The 18,192-nt window shown below is 36.6% G+C and overlaps 1 protein-coding gene across 6 annotated transcripts in view; it reads left to right on the forward strand.

Moving 5' to 3' along the window:
- Positions 1–18,192, forward strand: part of CEP162 (centrosomal protein 162) — a 49,299-nt gene that overhangs the window by 18,171 nt on the left and 12,936 nt on the right. For 4 of the 6 annotated variants that reach the window (XM_030489752.1, XM_030489753.1, XM_030489756.1 and 1 more), the window contains 16 exons: positions 1,568–1,683; positions 2,632–2,662; positions 3,037–3,159; positions 3,895–4,086; positions 4,253–4,334; positions 5,199–5,463; positions 6,634–6,901; positions 8,558–8,706; positions 9,554–9,781; positions 10,439–10,576; positions 11,495–11,607; positions 12,407–12,512; positions 13,956–14,082; positions 14,941–15,104; positions 16,642–16,746; positions 17,673–17,897. In XM_030489752.1, coding sequence (XP_030345612.1) covers positions 1,568–1,683; positions 2,632–2,662; positions 3,037–3,159; positions 3,895–4,086; positions 4,253–4,334; positions 5,199–5,463; positions 6,634–6,901; positions 8,558–8,706; positions 9,554–9,781; positions 10,439–10,576; positions 11,495–11,607; positions 12,407–12,512; positions 13,956–14,082; positions 14,941–15,104; positions 16,642–16,746; positions 17,673–17,897 — 2,432 coding nt within the window. The remainder of the gene's footprint in view (positions 1–1,567; positions 1,684–2,631; positions 2,663–3,036; positions 3,160–3,894; positions 4,087–4,252; positions 4,335–5,198; positions 5,464–6,633; positions 6,902–8,557; positions 8,707–9,553; positions 9,782–10,438; positions 10,577–11,494; positions 11,608–12,406; positions 12,513–13,955; positions 14,083–14,940; positions 15,105–16,641; positions 16,747–17,672; positions 17,898–18,192) is intronic. The other 2 variants (XM_030489754.1, XM_030489757.1) reach the window with 1 other exon arrangement.

Here is an 18,192-nt window from a genome sequence, read left to right on the forward strand (position 1 = left end):
TTTGCTTTCGGTTTTGTACTTTTTTTAAACTTTAGTTTATTTTTTGAAAGTGGATTTTTGATCTGTTGTGACCTGAAAGACAAACAGAAAAGAAAAACAATCCCAATTATCAATCAAAAAAATGAAGAAAAAATTACTCTGATGTTGAAATATGTCTAAAAGTTCGAGCTACTCTAGTGTCTTGACTGTCATCCGTATTTTTGTACCATCTTAATCATGCCTGCATTTAATCTCTATAATCTGCAGAATACTCTTACCTGGGGTTTTTCACACAAATTTCCATGCTACATCCCTTCCATCTTGCTTATTTGTCTTTTACTCGTCATCTCTATTTCACTCTTGCTAGCATATGATAGAGTGTATTCCTGTAATTTACTCAATAGAGTATATCTTCAAACTTATATATTTAGCTGAACTTCTGAGAGGTCCCATTGTCAGGCTGGAATTTCCCAGGCATAAAGAGGCTGTATTTGTAAACTATAATCACAAGAAATCTTTTCTACTTGAAAGCTTGATTACTCTGTAGACTGCAACAGATCATGATAGTTATAGCAGAAATTCTACAACAGATTCTATAGCCTTTCTTCTAACAAAACAGTTGAAATTACTTGATTGTTACGGTCAGTTTATGAAACTGACACTTCTGATTTTTAGGAAAACAGTTTCTATGAAATACTTGTAATGACCGGTCTCTGTGTTGTGTGTGGTTTGGTTTATTCTTTGTCAAATTGCTATTTCATGAATGAAACAAATGGATAATATGTGTGCAGGAATGATACAAGTGCTCTGTATGTCTGAAGTCAGCAGGAAAAAGCTATTTTCAGCTGATCAGATCATGGTCCAAAACCAAAGAGAATGCTGAAATATAGTGACTTTTCAGAGAGTAGTTTTTACATACGAGTTCAACTGTATGTCGGTTGCATGGTGACAGAACACAGAAGGAACACATTATAAACCAGTGTTTTGTAATGTTTCTAGATTTAAGCATTACAGATAATGCAGACACTGAACAGGAGCTGAGTAGGGGGAGATATGGCAAGAGGGAATCAGAACTTGTGGAAGGATCTAGGTAACTGAAGAAAAGCATTTTGCTTGCTTGTAAAAGTCGTTCTCTGGCACGCTTGTGGTTTTAAATAATGCTTACTCTAGAGAGTGCTGTTGGGCCACCAGAGCAGGTCAGAAGAAGCAGAATTACAGATTCTGAGCCTAAAAACTGCTGGTGTTGTCAAGGTGGATGTACAGAGTACCTTGCCTACTAGGTGGGGAATTACATCATTTCACCCCTTAGTGAAGGTCATTGAATAAAAAGGGTCAATTCAGTTGTGCCTGGAGGAGACAGATATAGAATATCTCATCATAAAACAAACTTCTTTTGAATATGGAGACATTGTGTCACTTTTACAGTAGTTTTAGTACCACTTCCAGTCTCAAAACCTTTCTTTTGACTTTATGAAAAGAGTAATAGTGGCAGTAGCTCTTCCTAGATTAGGGAAAAGGAAATAACTTTCCCTTACTGTTTTACCTTCCTTGAATATTCATTCTCTTTGATGTTTATTGTACACTTCAGGCAGCTACAGTGACGATTTTGAAAAAGAAACAGATTCTGATCCTGCCTTTAAAACTGAAGGAAGTCAGGTGAATCAAAACATCATTTCAAGACTTGATTTAAGCCCTCAAGAACAGGTAGAACTGTTTATATACTTGCATGAATTGTAAAAGCTTTGCAATGTATAACTGCGAATATAGTAAACCTTTATATAATGGGTTCTGTCTGAAAGAAAATAATATAATGGTCCTGAGATATATTATTCTATTAAGGGTATGCAATGGTTGTGATAAATAACTGAAAGGATTAAGTTCTTAACAGGGTTTCCTGCTTATTCCTCTTTTGAATGAAGAACTGTGGATGGGAGTGCATAAATTATGAGCCCAGGTTGGAGCCTCACTCTCAGAATGGGTAGTGATTAATCTCTCTTTTAGAGCTATTAAGGTGGTGTCTACACCAGCAAAGACAGAGAAATAGTTTGGTACAGAGAAGCAGATTGGACACAGGATCCAAAATCTACCCCGTATGAGCTTTGGGATTATTACTGTTGACTAGCTTAGTTGGGTCTTCTGATGTGGAGCACATGTGGCTAGAACACATCAGGTGCATTCCTGGAGCACGTGTTCTGATTCGTTGGGGTTTTTTATGAAAAGAGTCTATAGAGCACTACATGTTCATCTATAATAGATAAATGCAGGGTTTTAATTCTTTTTAAGTAAGTTTATTAGAATAGTATTTCTGATAAATGTTTGAAAAGAACAACTGCTTGCTACGTTATTTTCTTTTCTCCAATTACAATACAAGAGAATCAAGGCAGTGCAGAAATATTTATCCATTTATGCAGAGTAGCATTTAGTTCCCGGTCGCTTTTGAGAGGGTTTATAGAGTACAGGATGGTGGAGACATTTTGTTATCCTAAGGAGAGTTTTAGAGAAGTGCTTATTCTTGGAGCATGAAGAACTGCTTAGTTCTGAGTTCTAAGAACTGTTCTTAGATTTTGGATCAACTTTTAAAATTTGTCCAGAATTTCTTCCCCCCCCCCGAAATTTAAAAAGCAATATTTGTTTTTTCTTTATTTTTGTTAGGAAGAAGTAAATGCTGGCATGCTGGCTAAAGGTAAAATATAAACTTTGATAAGTAGAAGAATACTAAATGTAACTTTTTGAAACTTGCTTGCCTAATTTTTACTATTTTTGGTTTTTTCACCTTAATTTTGTGTTCTATTTGAAAGACTGTTGGACTGAAATGGTTAAAAATTAATCTGCATATTAGCAGTTCAAAGTGATCGTCAATGTAATTTTTAATTTTACTACATATAGTCAGTACTCAGAGTTTGATGCGTACGATCAGAATTTATCAGTTATGCAAATAATGCCATTAATTGTAGTTTAGGACATCAAGATGAGCTTTGGTATTCTTCTAATTCTAGTGAAGATAGAGTATAAATAAGAAAATTGTGTTTTCTTGAACATTTATCTTCTTGGATTTAGTCGTATTGCTTGATTCACAAGATTCAACTACAGAACTTCAGAAAGCTGTTGAAACACCAGATGTAGCTCTAGGTGAACATTATCTGCCTGAAGAAGTCTGTGGAATTGAAATGAATGAAGCAGGTAAGGGTTGCTTTAAAATAACAAACCACTGCACATACCACCCCTCTTTTTTTTTTTTTTTTTTTTTTTTTTTTAAATTAAAACCAAACACACAACAAAAGACAACCCTTAGCATCTTACTTTGGAAGAATAGGTGGCTCTGATGTCTTCGTTTGTTCTTAGGGTATCAGTGAACATGAAGCCCTTGGCTTTCAGTAACAGATCTTGAAAGGAGGAGGAAGTATTTCAGGAGAAAGTCATGTTTCTGCTAAAGATACCTTTTTACACTTGATATTGTAAAGTTGCTTGTGACATTGCAGTTTAAATTTAAATACCATCTCCTTTGATTATTCATCATAGCTAAAATTCTTTGACAGCATTGAAAACAATTGTAAAATACATTCTCTTACCAAACTTCTTACAATAGCGTATGCCACTTATATTCAGCGTATGACTCTGGTGGCATCTGTTAAAATAATTTATCACATATGCTGTTAGTTTTAGTACTGATGAAATATTGAGGCAGTTGAAGGAGGTGGAGAGGCATGTAAACCGAAGATGGGACTATTTAGTATATACTAATTAAGTTGGCACCGTTTATAGTAAAAATGAGATTTTAAGACATTTTTTCATAACTGAAATCGCTGTTCTCACCACATAATACACCAAGTTAGTAACTGAAGCACAGGCTCCAGTGAGATGTTTCCCAAAACAGAAAATCCTGTAGTGTCTCTTATGAGCCTGCATTTTTCACAGGCACTTCCTATGGACAAACTACCAGTGACATGGAAGCGTTACACCAAGCGTACCGTCATGTTGATCAGTCTTTGGGGGACACTGATGAGCAAAAACTGCACGATCCTGCAGTGGCAGTCTCGGAATGCATAGTGCAAGGTGTTTCACAAAATAATGATGTCTATTCAAAAGGCATGTCAACCATTGAATCGGGTAAATACTTCAAAGGCAGGCATGTATTGTACAAGTATGTAAAATGAGTGCAGTAGTAATATCTTTAATACCCCTTTTATAAAGCATTCTTAAATGTTGTCCTTTTTACAAATATTTTTTCCTAAGTTTTTTACTAATTTTTTTTTTTTAATTTTGTGCTAATTAGATTTACCTACTGTGGAAGAATTGATGAAACCAATTAAAGGACATTCATGTAATGTCAGAAATTTTGATCTGGAGCATGAAAGGTATTTACTTCAGAATGCATTTTAAGAATTGTAATAACTTAAGTCCATTAACGGTTTGTGAAAAGCAGCTTACTAAATAACTCATCTGTCTTTTTCCCCAATTAAATGTTGAAATTTCATTATATCTTGCACTGGCATTATGATATTTGCAGTGAAATGTAAATTGGTTTAGACTGGGGATTCCCAAACTGTCTGAGTGATAAGCAGCAATGTTTGCCAGATCATTTGGAGGAGCGTTCCTCACTCTCACAGCTACCACAACTAGCATCTCTGCTTTTCCAGTCTTCTGCTCTTTCCCCTCCCCCATACATGGATTTCAAACCACATCCTATCCTAGCTCTCCAACCTCCATAATCTAAGATCAAATCCTCTTACTCTGCTTACTCTTGCAAATCTTACTAACCTGTGCTCCATACCTCCTTCTGGTATGGAGGTATGGAGCTCAGCTCCATGCTCCAGCTGCTGTGTCTAGAGCAGAAAACACAGGCCCTTGAACTGTCAGAAATAGGTTATGCTTAGCAAATGAGATTTGGGAGTTTATCATGTAGCTGCACCCAGCAGAAATTACTATTCATTGTTTTATTAGCATTAATTGCATGCTTGCAGGTGTTCATCTTGTAGCCGAGTTAGGTACTTCCACAAGAACAGTCACTGCTGGGAAATGGCTCTTGTCCCACTGTGTGGGAGTGAATCTGCATAACTAAATCTGCCAGGTTGTTCTTAAAAGAAGCCTACTAACTCTTTCAAATTCAAGCAGTCTTTTCAGCTGATACCTAAAGGAAAAATGGCCCACTTTTTCTGGAGTGATAGAAAAGCAAAAGGCAAAATTCTTGTTATATATGAATTTATTCCTTTCTTTTGTAGTCCTGTGAAACTGGTAGGCAGCACAGCAAATGACCTCAGCAGCTGTTCACCCATTACAGAGCACCAGAATAATATGATTTGCGAGACAAAGTTATTTGAGAAATTTAACAGAGAAGAGAGCAACTTTGTGCAAACAGGTGTGAATGACAGTAACCTTCAGAGGGTGACTGAGAAAGAAATTCAGACCAGTGAAGTACAGCCTGATATACTAAGAGAAGAAATAGTACAAGACTCTCTTCTTTCACAAGGCAGCAAGACTAAACAAGTAAGTAATATCAACCAGGTTTTTATTATATGGAAATAAGTTTGAAATTTATATAGTTTTTGACTGCCTGTCATTTGATTATGCTCTGATGTTTAGAAATTGGGAGACTGTTGCTGTTTTTCTTGAAACTCATGGTACCATTGTTATTGTTAGAGGTAGCCAAACCCAGTGGACTGTGGGACCAGTGGGATTCTTCCTGCCCTAGCCCAGTATGTGCAAGACTGCCGTGGTTCCACATCCCCAGCTCTAGCTAGTAGCAAGCCTGAACACTACCCATGGGGGGTACATGTGTAAACACACACAGGCTCAGAAAAGAGATCATACCTACACAGAGGAGTTAGAAACACTGTTCAGTAAGAATATAGGAGAGACTGCAATGATGAGTGCTCAGCTTAGTCAGACAGGTGTACTGGCCAGCAACCTGGTGGTGTCACCAGCTTCTTTAATCTTATTTTCTCTATATTTCCAAGACCTGTTCCTACTTGATCCACCTTAATCTCTCCCTTTACCTAGTTTTTGTCCTTTCCCTAAACATCCTGTAAATTTTGCACATTCTCACAATCCCCTCAAATGTTCCGTTACCAAGATTGACACAATCCCAAATGTTTTCCCTGCATCCCCAAATTTTCTTCTCCTTGAACCCCTTAAATTAGCCCCACACTCCTTTAGGCAATCACTTTTTCTGTCTGCAAGGCATTGCAGGAAGAGAGATTGTTTGGCTGATTCATCGTGGTGGATTTCCTACCAGGGCCCATAGGCTAAGCTTTCTTACTTGCTGGTCTTGAGTTGTGTTCTCTGTTTTTGATGATCAAGTTTAGCAGGGTTCCTCTGCCTGACACTGTTCCTCTCTTCATCGCTGGGTGTCTGTGTTCACTGTGATTAGTCTTTAGTCATGAATTACCTGCTTTGGTAAGCTAAAGAACCTGTAATGTAATACAACTTCCCAGAACAATTAAACAGAGCTTTACTTGTACTATGTACACTTCTAAAGCAGTAAAATTCTGTAAAACTACATACTATTATTTTGGTTAAAAATAATGCTTCCTGCCACCCGGAGTCTTACAGCTGTTTAAATCTGGTAACTGGTTCTACGTTCTTTTAAGAGTGAAAGCTACCTTCAGATTACATTAGACCCTAAAACCCATTTTAAACAAATGTGCTCTGTCACAGGCTCCTCGGTCTTGTTCCTTGAAGAATGAAAGATCAGAATCAATGACAACCAAACCAATGTTATATAAGAATATCAGAAGTCCAGCACCTATACATAAAAAGAAATCCTCATATGGTCCTCATGGGGTGGTTAGAAGTTCTGGGTATGGGAAACAGAATTCACTCTCAAAACAATCTTTTCCAGTAAATGAAAAGAAAACACCGAAAGAAACTTTCAAAAAGACCAATGTGAAAGCCAAAAGCCCTGCAGATAAATCAAGATCTAAAGGTAATTCTATCATAAGAAGACTGAGTTTTAAGAGCCAGAGTTTTGCTGTTCATGTTTCATATAACAAAAAAAAAAGGTAGAAGAAATCTTAACCCAGACACAATTAAGTACTGAATTCTTTCTGTAGCAGCATGAAGTTGCTAGAAGAGAGACTTTTAAATAAAACTTTGCACTGTGGTCTTGTTTTATTTCCACTGACATATACCACCACTATGTTTGAGTTTTCACTATTGTTCACCTGTAGGACCAAAACAATAGAAAAGCTGGTGTTCAAAATAAATGTCTATGAGTTACATTTTTCATTACAGTAAGTGCAAAGGTTTGCTGACACACTAACTTCTGTGTGTGATCCTCAATTTCTCTTCTCAGCTGCTGCTTCTTATCTTTGCTTTCCTAGAGTACAAAGAAAGTCGTATTTTCTGTTCCTGTTTCTTCTAACACGAAGGAAAGGAGAATACCAATATAGTCCTGTGAAAGCTGAGTTGCAAGGAGTGGACTGAACTGGTTTTTGGGGGATGAAGCCTGAAGAGTTTCATGAGATAACTCAGTTTAGCGTCTTTGCGATGATGTTTGCTATCTCTGAGGCATGGGAAAATAACTCTACAGATGCCAAGGTTTTAGCACGCTTCTAATATGTGTGCTTAAAAACCCTGCAAGCAGTGTTGGGAAAAGCAGTTTAGGGTTATGTTGCCCCTCTTAGAGAGATGTGGCAGCTGTCAAACTAAGGAGCCTTAGTTCCTCCTGGGGAAGAGGATGATGCACAGCCAGATGGAGGTGGTAAAGTGATTGATGAGCCTCAAGAAAATGAGGCCACTAGTGTCATCCAAACATGTGTTTCCCTCTCTAGCTATAACCATTGTCCATAGCAATTTCTGGTGACTTCAGAAGTTAATTTCACCGGGATGCATTCTGCAGGGACCTCTATAGCTAGGAAGAGAATGGTATTGAATCAAAAAATCCCCTAGTAATCATCAGTGCTAAGGGAGCACCTTTGTGAGGGGATAGTGTGAGAAATGTAAAAAGTATTAAATTTTGAAAATTATCATTGCCTGTTTGTTTTCAGGTGTAACATTCCTAAGCAGGAGCTCTTAGCTGAAGTTGCTATAGGCAGAAATGAAACAGCAGTTGTAGTTACTGTCTGTATTTTGGAAGACTAAGATGTGAATAGTTCCGTGTGTGTTAGTTACTCGCTAGGGGGAGCTTCCTCAATTTTTAATTTCCAACCAAGTTGCTATTTGATGCCACAAATAAATGTTACATGTCTTTGTATGCTGTCTGCACTCCAATGTCCATTTTGAAAATTGCTGTGTGTTAGCTTCACCATAGCTTGAAATATGTTGTGTTTCTGTAACTTGGATAACTGGCCACTTCTTGAACAGAGAACTGAGGTTAACCTTGTTTCGTGAAGGATTTATTATGCAGCTGCTTGTTTCAGTTGTTCCCTTGGTTTTGTTCTATCTTGTCATCAGTTGCTTACTTAAAAAACCCTACATTTTCCATAATGTCTCATTTCTCTCAAGTTTTTATATTTAATTCAAAAATTCAGATTGTAGAATACACAATCTAGATGCCTAAGTAGTGGATTACGTGAATAGATTCTTTTGAAAGGACGTTAAATTCTGAATTTAATTTTTTTCTCTTTTACTTTCTGCCTAAATGAAGAAGCCTTATTCGCTACTAGGATAATAAGATCTGCAACAAATGAACAAAGTTTGAAGGGAAATGTTAACAGAGCTATGTCAGGCCAATCAGTTGTTAATAATCTTGGACAGCAGGCCGTGGATTATTGTAGGCAATATCAGCATGTAAGTAATAGTCAGTGGTGCTCCTAATTATAGTATGTACAACTTGGTTCACAAGCCTATTTTATCAAGACATTTAATAATTATCACAAGATTGGCAAATGCTGAAATATTGAATGAAGACTTTCCTTCAGTCAAAGACTAGTTGTTGCTTTTAAAATACGTAATTATAATTATACCACTCTTCTGTTGCTTGCATAATTTTATTGCTTGAGTGGTTCTATATACTTAGTTGGAATGCTTATTAATTTCTAAAAATTACTACTTTGTGGTAGAAAAGAGGAAAATTTTAAATAAATCTTTTAAGTAAAAGTATTCTGTTATGCATGTTAAATAGTACTACTGTTCAGGTTTTTTTCTCTTTGCATTGCATTGAATATTTAATAGTAGCTTCTGACTTCTCCAAGGTGACTGAATTTGCAGGAGCATGATGGATTATCCTTCTTCCTTATAAAATGTATAAAAAATTATTCATTGAATACCTAAATCGTTACTGCTTTCTCAAAAAGATGCATAATAGAATAACTCTGGTAGCTGTCTAGTGGCTCTCATATAAGAGGCATTTATTTCTTGTTGGGTTTTGCGGCTTATTTTTCTCATACATATTTCAGAAATGAGAAAGTAGCTCCTTAAAGTAAATGCAGGATATTCTGCAATTGAAACACTGGGGGAAGGGAATGGGGGGGTGTTGTTGGGTCTTTTTTTTGGGTTTGGTTTTTTTTTTTTTCATTTCCAAGTGCCTTATGCAGTTGCTGAGAGCCAGACAAGCCAGTTAAATAAAATTGCTGAGCAGAATTTTTGATAAACAATCAGTTCAGTGTAATGGGTCCCTGAATTTTCTCTTCACTAGGATTTATCATTTTCTCCTATCAAGAGTTGTGATAGAGAACTATATTTGCTAAAACGAGTACAGGTCGCAGAGGACGAGCTGAACACAGCTCGTGATTTGATTCAGCAGCTAACCAGCACGGTTTCACAGAAAGAGAAAGAAATAGAGACAAAGATAGTAGAGTTGAAAACACAGCATGAAAAAGAGCTTTCTCAGCTGGGTCAAGAAAACTATGTTCTTCAGAGTAAGGTACTTTATAATCTTGTATCCCATTACCATATAACAGGAGAAACACTGCTATAGCTATTTTACATGAGTTGTTAGTGAACAGAAAATCCAGATTTACACACACACGGCTAGTTTGTAAATGCGTCCCCACTGTTACATTTATTGCTCATAAGACATGATCTGTTGGGTTGGTTTTTTTTCTGCTGAGATAAACTATGTTATCATGACTTCCTTTAGCTTAGTATTTGGAAAAAAACGCAGCAGTTTTTTTGCAAAGATTTAACTCACTCTTAACAGGTACTACTTGTTACAAAGAAGTACCGTATGTTGATTATTTGATATTGATTATGATATTGATTATTTTTTTAATGCATTTTTCAATGTTGTGCTTTGCTTATATGGCATATTCCTAGGCTTATTCCACTACACCCTCCTGTCTAGATACATAAGAACAGAAGAGGGAGGGTAAAACGTTGTTAACTTCTCCTAAACCTTTTATACTTTGTTCGTGTTTCATAATGCTTATATAAATCTCCAATAGTAAGATTGACTCATTGGTCTACTTTCATATCTTAGTGAAAAGATCAACCTATTTGTATTGTAGAAGTGTAGTCTTATAAAGAATTCCATATTGCTGACAGCTTTCTTATTAACTGTGTGTCTTTTTCTTTCTGAAAGTTAAGAAGTATGGAAGAGCTGGCTCAAGAAAAGAGATGGACCTATCATACAGCAACAGTTCCTGTCACTGAAGAAAAACTGGCACAAATACAAAAGGAAATTGCAGATCAAGAGGTCATTATTCAAGGTTATCAACAGGTATAGCATACAGTGTATTGAGCTGTGTTCTAGCCAGTTTCAGAAACAAAATTGTTTAATGGTTACTACTTCACTGATGAAAACATTTATCTTGCCATCTAAACAGTGGTTTAAATTTAGGTGTGAAGGGCAAATACGTATTGCACATCTAACAAGTATTTCACACGTGTCTAATTTGGGCTAAGTTTTCCCATAATTCCATGTAACTGTTCTGACTTGTAAAAATATGCTGACTTGTCAGTTGAGAACTGGGAAAATACTTTATGGCCAATAAAGAACCACAAACTTTTTGCCCCAAATGTAGAGAAAACTAGTATTTTTAAGCTAGAGGGAAATCTAGAGGGTTCTGTTTTTAAGGTGTTTTTCACAGAATCTAAGCAGATGAATTCAAGGAAACCTTATTAGTGTGCCTGATTCTTATTACTTAGTCAAGTGTAGAAATAGATAATAATCCCTTTGAATACTTGCAGCTGTAAAATCAAATAAGTTAGTTTAAACAGCTTCCGGCTGGTGCTTGGTAGCATGTCTTGATATTGGCACAATGTCTTGCCTGTATGGCTGTGAGCATCCCAAATTGGTAATGGTTTGTGTCCACAGGATTGGAGCATGGGCAGGCTGAGCTCTGATCTATCAGCACCCATGCAAGTGTGTGCTTTTAGAATATAGTTGGGATAGCTTTGCAGAGGAACTGGCATAGTTCTCCAGTGAGTACACACTTGGACAGGACTGTAGAGGTCACTGTGTATTACTTCAGCATAAAGATAATGAAAGTAAATACCCATTGTAGAAACTTAGTAATAAAACATTTAGTGTTTGCTTCCACCGTTTCAGTAGATAAACTATGCAAGTCATAGACAATTTTATTTTTTTTTTAAACTGATTTATGAACATCCTTTAACTTTGTCTGTCTCAACTTAGGAAAATGAGAAGTTATACAAACAAATGAAAGAGCTACAAATCCAAAACAAAAAAAATGAGGAACAAATGTTTAAGGAGAATCAGTGTGTAATGTCTGAATTAATAGCTTTAAGGTAGGCTCATTTAAACATCTGACATAAAATCTCTGGAGTTTTCAGCTGTGTTTATTATTTTATTTATGAAGAATCACTGCAGAGTCTTTCAGGTGCATTTTTTCTGGTGTTTCTGGGGTTTGTGGTTTTGTTTTTCCTTTTGAGAATTCATTTATGTTTATTATGTGCACTTAATTTGTAAGTCTTCTTGCTGATGTTGCAGACTTGTGGGAAGACTGGAGTCTTCCATTGGGTAATATTTCAATGCTAAAATTCAAATACTCTTACTCAAACCAGAGTGTGTAATACATATAGTACCGTTGTTCTGGTATCACAGCTCTGCTCACATGTCAAAAGTATTTTGATACTGTTGTAGAATACACAGTAGATCAGGGACCACAAGAGATACTGGTAGTGGAGGAACCATTGTATTCACAGCACTGTAGGTCCTATAAGATTTGTATGCTGTGCTAGTATTGAAGAAAAAACCTAGTATTGCATTTACTTCTCATTTACAAATCTTGGATTGGGAGAGTCCTGTAGATAACTTCCACTGATGTGCAGCAGGTTTTTTTTCCTACCCTTGTATAGTCCTAACAAACAAGTTTGTGTAAGGTGAGAAGATTTCACCTCATAGGTGAAATTTTTTGGTATGAAGATGTACTGTAGTTGCTTCTTCCTTCATTTTAAGCCAGCATAGATTGACTTTGTGGTACTGTCCTGGGGGAGTTGGGCTGGAGGTGGTGGGGTTTTTTAGTACACCATTGTTAATTATGCAAAGTCACCACATTGCATCACTGGTTTTGCTGTTGTCATTTAGAGAAAAAGTAGAGAAGACCAATATCCAGTCACAAATCGTGCAGGATTCTGAACCAGCCAGAAATCAGAGCTTCACAGAATTGATTTCAGAGCTTCGAGCAGCACAGGTAGGTATATACCAAGCCTGGTTTTCATGTGTTCTTACAAAAAAAGCATAACCATCCATGTTGTAGACTACTAATGTGAATTAAGTAATGGAGCATGCTACTTTTCTACAGCATTAATTGTTTGCTACACTTGTCTATCACAAACGTCTCATCAAATGAACTTTCAGAAGTAATCCCGTAAAACACAGATTCACCACACGAAGTGCGGTGTTGCCACGTTCTGGCAACGCTGGAATTCTGGCTATTCTTAAGTGTCTTGTGAGAGCTTGCAGAAAGTAGTGATAGCTCTATAGCTTTCCCTCAAAAGACAAATCCAGAAGAATGTTTATCACTGCTCTGTGCTAAGTTCTAGGAAAAAAAACTTCAGAGTGAAAAGAATCTTTTGTTATTGACTCACTTAACTTTTTTTCTGTAGTGATTCAGATGCTTGTGGTTTTGAGGGAGGATGCTCAGTGAGCTTCATTTTAAAATTGAAAGGTTTTCAGGAGCTTCTGGTGCTCTGCTTACTACATGCAGCAGGACTGTTCTGGTACATACTTTCTCTAATAGTTGGACCAGAAATTAGAAGCTGCTTCTTTTGGTATTGGGCTTGGGGAGGGGAGTGAGGGTCTTTTGGTTGGTTTGGGGTTTTGTTTTGGTTTTGTGGTGGGTGTTCATTTGTTTGTTTTTAATTAAAGAAAACACAAACAAAACAAAGGACGCCTGGTTAGGCAGGTGATAACAGGATTTGGATCCAATGAGCTTCAGGACCAGCGGAGGCATTTCTGGTCTGATAGAGTTGATTTTGAGCTCTTAAGACTCCAGGGACTCCCCTAGTTTGAACCTTGTAGGTGCTGCTGCTGCACTTCCCTATCCTTAGGTCCAGCCAGTAATGAAACTGAACAGAAGATCCAAAGATGGAGAGAGACACACAGACAACACAAACATGGTCAGGCACACAGATAACACAAACTAGTGCCTTTGTTCACACTAAGAAATACAAACAATACTGCTGGAAACACAAGGATCACATGTGGCTTTATCCTGTTCAGCAGATCAGGATAGGAGTTCACTAGCAGTAACACACATAGGTGCACATGCTGGCCCTTGCTGGCCCTAGACACTTGGGGTATTTACTGACTGGTCCCAAAATCTCAGTCTCACAGTTGCTGCTTCCTATACCTGTGGATCCCTAGAACCAAGGGCCTCCATCTCCAGAGATGGCACTGAGACCTTTCGTGCTACTTAGTCTTGAAGTTTGCTAGTGATCACACATAAACAAACAGAACAGAGAGTGCATGCGTGCTCTGCTGTAGCAAGGCCTGAGAATAATAGCAAAACTAGAAAACCTCATTGCTGCTGTGTTCTGATGGACACATTTTACAGTGAAAAAGCATGTTCATATTTTTTGTATGACAATGGTTGCTTATTTTTTATTGTCTTACTGTTTTCTCTAAAACGCAGAAGGAAGAAACTAAATTACAAGGAGAGATAAGACGTCTCAAACAAGATAAGCAAGCTCTTGAGGTAGACTTGGGACAAGCAAAGAAGGAGAGGGATTTAGCAAAAGCCCAGATTGCATCCATATCAGGTAAAGCACTTTCAATTTGTTGAATAATTTTGCTTAATCTGCATCACTAAATAAATAGGTAACTAAAACTTGTTTCTTATTAAAATGTTACTTAGTCACGTGCATCTAGACTATTTCCAAATACTATCTAAACTTCTAGTAAAAGCATTCAGTGAAGGACATGCTACAGTACCTTTCGCACTCTGTTAGAAAGCCTTCTCTTGTACCCGCCCAAACTGTTGGTGTATAATAAGTTAGATTTCTTGCCCATCTTCCACAGGCAATTCCACTTACATGACAACTCTGTTCATAAGAAAAGATTTACTATGCTGCATCTTAGTTCCTATTTTGATCTTTCTCATTTTTTACCTACGTCTGACACCTTGTGACTTTTTTCAAAATTCCTATCAGAACCCTTTCCCGTTTGTCTTCAGCTTTCTTAGTGAGAGAGAGCAAGAAGTTGGACTCTTTCACTTCCAATATCAGACATCACAAGTGCTAAGAGCTGTAATATTTAGCTCCATGTCTTTTCTCAAAATGCTTAATCCCTAAATGGGAGGAGTATGGTCAATACATATCTAAGCTTATAGTGTGTATCATTATCCGTGTTGTTACAGAAAATTTGTTTACTATAAAGTGATAAAGAATAGATCCCCAGGGATTCTGTTTTAAATACTTTACATGGTAAGCTCTGAACCATTGAGGTACTACTATGTATGAGAGAAAAAAGTTTTTTCAAATACTGTTGCATTTAAAATCCTAACTAGGGTCTGTTATAAACCGTTACTGCAGTAACTGGATTGTCAAAAGAATTAATTTATGAAATGTGCTGAGAAGGATAGTGTTGAAAACAATACCAAGGATGTTTTATTCTTGTAGGTGAGAAGTCTTATGAATTTAAAGTTAAGGAAGAATCATACAAACAGGAAATTACTCACTTAAAAAGAAAACTTCAGTGGTATGCAGAAAATCAAGATCTTCTGGATAAAGATGCAGGCCGTCTTAAAGATGCAAGAAAAGAAATCGAGAAACTAAACCTAGAGGTGATAATATCTAGTTTTATTGAAATTGGAACTTAAAATTACTTCTTTTCTAGTGAGAAGTATAATATAATGTAGTTCTGTCCTTCATTATAATCCAATTCTTTTCAAGAAAAAAACATGTAAACTCTAACCTTTAAATCAAATGTGGAGTCTTTATATGCAAAATTGATATCACTGCATATGCAGGGAGAGTTGCAAGTGCAGAATGCTTAAAATCTGGTTTTGCTTCTCTTGGACATCTTGATGATCGTTCTGGAAACAAGTATATGTTTCCTTAAAACCTACAGATTACTAAGAAAAGAGCGTAATTGTTACATAAACAATTTGGAACATCCCTCTTGTCATTCTCTTTTCCTCCTTTTTACTCCATGGTAGCATAGACAACATTTACTTTTTCTCTTAAATACCAGTTCTAGATTTTCTTACAGAAATTCTCTGGATGCTGTAGTAGGGAGGAAAAGCCAAAACACTAGAAATATAAAGCAAACAAACCTAATGCATTAATCTTGAATAGTTCTGAGATTTGGATTTCTTGCTTGTCAGTAGAATTGACTTAGGAGTCACAGAAATTAAAAATTTTACCAGTGATAAAATATAATTGATCTTGGAATTTTTTCATGAGGTTTTTATTAGAGAGGTCACAGAAGAAAGGAGGTGCTTCTGAAGGAGCAGCCAGGGAATGAGAACCCTTAAACACCACGATATCAAACTTTGATCAACATATCATTGCTGTGAAAGGAAATATTTTTATTCACGTTTTCTCCAAGATGGACTAGTGTTTAAAAACAATGAAGAGCTTTGACTTCATAGGAACAATAAAATTAGTCAAACTACACTGGCATAAAAGCATTACTTATGCTTACGTTGCCAATGTGCGAAAGAAACCAAAATATATATATACACAATATACAAAAATCCAACTATACAAAGTGTAATATCCTGTACAGTGATCATAGTGACTGATAAAGGTAGGAAATTCAATTTTAGATTAAGGCTTTGAGACTTCGTGACCAGACTTTGTGGGAGTGCAGGAGCATTAGCTATCCAGTTCCCAGGACTATCCCTTGATCCTGGGAGTCAGCATTTATTTAGGCGCAACACAAGATTGGTTTTTGGCTGTTTCTGAATCTCATCACAGAGCATAGCCTTGCAAATCACAAACTATTTCCTTAACTCACCCTGAATTCATGTAATGCACTGTAGTACTTTTATGTTATAGCTTACTAATCAAGCCTGCATACTGGAAGTATGAGAGAAAGAAGCAGATCTGCAGGTCTGAAGACAAGAATGCCTCAGAGCTGAAGGTCTTTTCTAGATTTCCATAGCTTATTTCAGCTCCTTTGATCTTAAATGGGTTGAAAAAGCTGTAACTTAGTTGAAGAATTTGAAGAATCAATTAGTACAGAAATTACTATTATCGGTTTTTAAGCTGCAGGATACTTCCATTATGTTGTGTGTGTTTGAAATTCCTAACTTTTGTACTACAGGACATGTTTCGGAATATACATTTCAATTTATTTTCTCATACATTGGATAGGTTGAGAAGCTCAGAGCTGAAGCTGGAGATCAGTGTGTGCAGCAGAAGAAACGTTTGCGAGACAGAGCAGCAGATGCTAAAAGAATTCAGGATCTTGAGCGACAAGTATGCAATAATAGAACTATATTTCATTTAAGCTTTATTTCAGATACATCATGTAATCATAGAATACCAGGTTGGAAGGGACCTCAAGGATCATCTGGTCCAAACTTTCTTGGCATAAGCACAGTCTAGACAAGATGGGCCAGCACCATGTCCAGATGAATCTTGAAAGTGTCCAACACTGGGGAATCTACCACTTCCTCATGGAGACTATTTCAATGGTTGTTTGGATTCCTACAAGATTCATGAAAACCAGGGGAGCAGATACTTTAAAATACATGTTTCTACTGTTCTACTGAGGAAAAGTCAGGTGGAAGTGGGCCTTTCTAAATTTTAGCAGGTGGCAGCTGCATTTGATAGGGACGTGGGAAAGAGCCTCTGCAAATATTCTAATGCAAAGAATATCTTATCCATAGATAAGAGGGTCTTGTTAATAGTCTTGCATGTAAGGTGTTAGTTTTATTGTATTGCAGACTCCAAAATAAAAGGCATATAATCTGTTATTGGGAGAATAATTTCGATACTGTTAAAAAATGTCTCTAACAGTTGGGAATCTAGAATGTGAATATAAGTCCAGAAGAAAAGCAAATACTTGAACAGCATCAAGAGCCATATACAACTTGATTACTAAGAAAGTAAAGATCCATTTGACATAAGACAGTCTGAAGACCAGAGCAGTATTTTGTTTAAAATGATGCATAAGTCAATCAGTAAGAGATGATAAGTTTTGCTTTTCTGTAAACAATAGCATAAATGTAAACAACATAAAAATTTCTCAACATACTCATCTCTAGTTTTCATTCTTCTTTCTTTCTTTTTTCACCCATCTTAAGTGGGTGACATTTATTAGCATTTGGTCAGTTATTCCCATTCACTTTTCATTAGAACTTTATTCTTTTTGACTTCCGACTTAATATTCTTTTTGATAGATCAGTGAAATGGAAGGAATTCTAAGAAGAAGGTATCCAAATTCTTTGCCTGCTTTGATTTATGCTGCTGCCGCTGCTGAGAAAACTAATGAGCTTTCAGCTAAACCAAACACAGTTGATTTTTTGGAGAGAAGAATAAAAAAGTTAGAAACAGAACTTGAAGGTAAAGATGATGAAGCTAAAAAAAGTCTCCGTGCCATGGAACAACAATTTCAAAAAGTAAAGGTAAAAGTTGGAGGGTTGTTTAGTAGTCTGCTCTGCAAGTAACAGTCACAAGGTTACTGTGGTCTAACACAGAGCAGTGGAGAGAACTGGAGGCAAAGACCACATTTAAGGGAGAAAGTATTCAAAGAATTTATAATTAGAATTACAGTAGATTCAGCACCTAATCTAAAAAGAGCACTGAAATTGTTAGAGTACTATTGAAACTGACAGGACAAGTTCTTGAGGCATAATAATTTTAATTCTTAGGATAAGAGTGTTTCGTCAAGTGGGCCACAGTAGCTGCTTACCTAATTGC

Source organism: Strigops habroptila, chromosome 6 (assembly GCF_004027225.2).
Source record: "Strigops habroptila isolate Jane chromosome 6, bStrHab1.2.pri, whole genome shotgun sequence".
NCBI lineage: Eukaryota > Metazoa > Chordata > Aves > Psittaciformes > Psittacidae > Strigops > Strigops habroptila.